At 41.8% G+C, this 4,016-nt stretch overlaps 1 protein-coding gene across 2 annotated transcripts in view; it reads left to right on the top strand.

Annotated features, from left to right (window-relative positions):
• Positions 1-2,944, top strand: part of eya3 (EYA transcriptional coactivator and phosphatase 3) — a 14,040-nt gene extending 11,096 nt beyond the window's left edge. For both annotated transcript variants that reach the window (XM_005739727.1, XM_005739728.1), the window contains 4 exons: positions 477-591; positions 845-966; positions 1,077-1,177; positions 2,048-2,944. In XM_005739727.1, coding sequence (XP_005739784.1) covers positions 477-591; positions 845-966; positions 1,077-1,177; positions 2,048-2,128 — 419 coding nt within the window. In that variant the 3' untranslated portion in view covers positions 2,129-2,944. The remainder of the gene's footprint in view (positions 1-476; positions 592-844; positions 967-1,076; positions 1,178-2,047) is intronic.
• The last annotated feature ends 1,072 nt before the right edge of the window (positions 2,945-4,016 follow it).

A 4,016-nucleotide genomic window follows, 5' to 3' on the forward strand; every position in this document is an offset into this window, starting at 1 on the left:
GGTTCGAGCACCGTTTAAGCACCGGCACCGTTTCAAAAGTACCGATTTGGCACCGGTATCGGATAAAACCTAAACGATACCCATCCCTAGGGGTGAGTTTGCAAAGCAGCGTCCTGTGAAGGCTTAAGTGACAGCAGCTCAGACGAAGGAAAAATACATTCTCACATTAAAACACCAGACTTTTCTTCCCAGCTCCCAGAAACCAGCAGTGACTGGAGCTTAAGCTCTTTGTTTTCCTGCTCTTGTTACACAAATAAATGTTTTAGTACAGCAGCCAAAAACAAACAAACAGCAAACTGTTAAGGAGGTGAGCTGCACTCAGACTTTGGAGTTTGAGCCACAGTAGGTGGATCATTGTAAGCATTTTGTAAAAAGCGTGCATTTCAGTGTTGCTCCTGACGGAGTTTAGAGCTTGCAGTGAAGAGGCTCAAAGGCTAAGCATAGATGTCTGCTTTGGGTTTTTTTTGGTGTTCCAGGCCTGTTGAATCCCATGAAGAGGGAGCTGCTGTTGAGGCTTCAGTCCGAGATTGAGAATGTTACAGACTCCTGGCTCAGCACTGCGCTCAAGTCTCTGCTGCTCATCCAGTCCAGGTTTGAGCACCTCAGGTTATCGTTTTATCGCTCGTAGGTAGTATGTCGTAGATTAGTCACTCCTTGTTAAAATATTTTGTTTGCATCTTTGAGATTCACCCTTAACCCTGAGTTATTGTAGGGTCTTTATCTCACAATTCAAACTGCCTTGTGGCAACTGTTGTTGTGATTTGGTGCTGTATAAATCAAATCAAGTACAGTTGAATTGGATGATGATGTTATAAATCTGTGTGTGTGTGACACCCACCAACAGGGGGAAGTGTATGAACGTGTTGGTCACCACGACTCAGCTGGTTCCAGCTCTGGCCAAAGTGCTGCTCTACGGCCTGGGAGACGTCTTCCCCATCGAAAACATCTACAGTGCCACAAAAATAGGTACGTATGCAACCTGATTACTCTGTGTCAAATTAAAAAAAAAAAAAGATCTGTTTATATCTTTATGTGATTCTTTATTTTCCTTTTCCCTGCGGTTTCCTGTCATGTAGGAAAAGAGAGCTGCTTTGAGAGGATCGTCTCTCGCTTTGGGAAAAAAGTGACTTATGTGGTGATCGGTGATGGCCGAGATGAGGAATTTGCAGCAAAACAGGTAAAACTCCATTTTTGCCTTTTTTTTTCTTAAACTATTTCATTTCAAATTGGATGATCTGCAGCATTTTATGATTTTTGACCCATTTTAATGGAACAATTTGATTGTGTTTTTGTGTGGACAGGCAGAATTTCAGATTTTTAGGAAAAAAGATGCAGGTACACGTTCCACATGGTTTTTGTTGTCTTTTTTCTTCCTGATCACGAGATCATGTACCAGGAAAAAGAAACAAGGCATGGTTTACTAGGAGAATATGATCCTGGATGACATTGACTTATTTATTTACAGTGTGGTATGAAAGATGGTTTATAACCAAAAAACAAAAAAGATACATGAGACATTTTTCCACCTGCTGAAGTTACTGTTTAGACTGACTTGAATTTTCAGAGCAGGTTCATCCTAGATCCTCTCTGAGAAAGTACCTGAATGGTACAAAGTTAACCTGTCAGGAAAAAACATATAAGATGAAAAGGACAGGGGAAGCTGGTTGACAACGAGTGAACTTTCAAAATAAGAGCCAGGAAGTTGTGGGGGTTTTTTCATGTATTTTTAAGAAGTGATTATAAATGCAGGGATTTTCTTGCATGAAAACACTCTGCAGTAAAGTGGTTTTAAGAGATGTTTAATTAGTCAAACATTAAATATTCCTTTGGATGTTTGCACAATCTGTTGGAGCGGTCTGACTTAAAAGTTTAGTGACACACACCCCCCCCCAAACCCTGATTTTTCTACAATTAAACTAAATAAAGTTGCCATATGTAGACGGGAGACCCACAAACATAATGTCTCACATGGACAAAACACTTTGTTAGGCTGTGCTCTTTACAATTACACACTTGTGCCTAATTCTTTGTCTCCTTACCTCTGCAGCACAACATGCCTTTCTGGCGGATCTCCAGTCACGGCGACCTCGTGTCCCTTCACCAAGCGCTGGAACTGGACTTCTTGTAACGAGGATGCTGTTGAATGTTGTGCACTCAAAGGGAAAAATGTTGTCGTCGTACTGGTGACTTGTGGAGTGAAACTGTGTGTGGAAAAATTCTCCACAAGCCCAACAATCCACACTCACCTGTTAGAAATCTGCTCTCGCTGTCCGACGACTTGCAACTCGCTGTGTGTTGGTGAACGCTTTGAGGCGGACTTTGGGTCGGAGCCGCCTGCGAGAAACAAACTGGACGCGTCAGTCATCAGAAGTAAGGTTCCTCTCGCCCAGCACCCCCTCCTCTACGGCAGCTAAGCTCACTGCGGCTGAAACTGGCACTGATTTGGACACGGAAGGGATGACTTCTATTATCCAGCTTCTTCACGGTTTTTGACTTTTGTTTTCACATAAACATCCAAAAGTCCTGCAGCAAACATCATCCCTCAACTCTCACTGAGTTTAAACGGCTAAGGAGACGTTGTTTGTTGGTGGCTTTGTCTGTGGAGGTTGTCATAGCTTTTTATTTTGAAAAATCTCTTTCCGGGGTGACTTGAAAGCATCATTTTGCCTTTGTTTTTCATTATGTTCCTGACAGTCATCAAGTATCAATTAATCCCACTTTTATGTGTTGCCTCTCATGTAGCCAGACCGTTATTAAACAAAAGGTACTCAGTGATGGAGGGCGGCAGGGGCCATTAATCTCTGACTGTCACGACAAGACCAAACCACACCATCAGTCAGCACCATCAGTTCTGACCTCTCCACTGTGTGTGATCCGTGGTCACCGAGCATGTGCTAAGGACAAGAGATGCAAACTGCAGGAAGTGGTAATAAGTGGGGGAAAAAATGCAAAGAGCATCATCAGTTTCATGGCTGACTGGGCAGAAGGATCACAATTTTATTATTATTATTTTTCCCCCATTGTTTGGTTTTCAGACTCATGGCTTCATTTGATGTTTTATAAGGCAAGAAAACAAATATGTGACTTAACAGAAGACTGCAAAAATAAGTAATAAAAGTTTAATAAATGATAAAGAATAAATAATATAATAGCCTCCAATTACACTCCAGGGCTGGACTACATACGTAGAACTACATCCACTAAATATCTGACGTTGGTGTAGTTATCCTTTTTCCTCTTGTGGCTGTAAAGAGCTTCTCTAATTGAAGCTGAAAGCTGAAGTTTTGTCATGACTGGTGATGTTTTGAATATATTTGGACTTGAAAACATTTTTCCACCCTATGCCAATGATAATCAACACTCTTTGTGTCCTTTGGGCTCCTCAGAGCGCAGTCCCAAGTGTCCTTGAATTCCCAGAAAAGAGGTGGAGTGACAAATCTGTAACCAGAACGAAACCGTGATTCAAAGGTCCGCACCAGCATATTCATTTCACTGTGATATGGATCTGTTGATGCCTGGTTAAAGTGTGCTGGTTTGGTCTTTCCAAAATTGTTCTAGTACAAGTGAACACCCGATTAATGGGAGTTTATTTTTTGCTCATAAGCTAATCACAAAGTAGAAGTCTTCTTTTCACTTTCCTCCTATTTAAAGAAAAACTGAGCCCATCTGTGGTTTTACAGAAATGTTACACAGCTGAAGATCATGTAGCGTTTTTATTTCTTCGATGACCCAAGTAACCCAAGTATGTTTTCAGAGTGTTTGAGTAGGAAAATATGAGCATCCATGGCTGGATTACTGAGACGACCCAGCAGGGACACATGAGACTAAACCAGACGCTTTCATACATGTGCCGTAGCCCTGAAATGTTTTTGATGTTTCCTTGTCTGATTCGGTCCATTGGGGTCAATAACCTGCGCCTCTCTAAAACAAATACACGAGAACGGAGGAGCTTTGTTTGCTCTGCTTTCTGCACGCAAACTTCAACCGAACATATTCCCACAAATGAGAACACGTCT

This window comes from Pundamilia nyererei, unplaced genomic scaffold (assembly GCF_000239375.1).
Source record: "Pundamilia nyererei isolate P.nyererei 1_Seehausen unplaced genomic scaffold, PunNye1.0 scaffold00093, whole genome shotgun sequence".
Taxonomy (NCBI): domain Eukaryota; kingdom Metazoa; phylum Chordata; class Actinopteri; order Cichliformes; family Cichlidae; genus Pundamilia; species Pundamilia nyererei.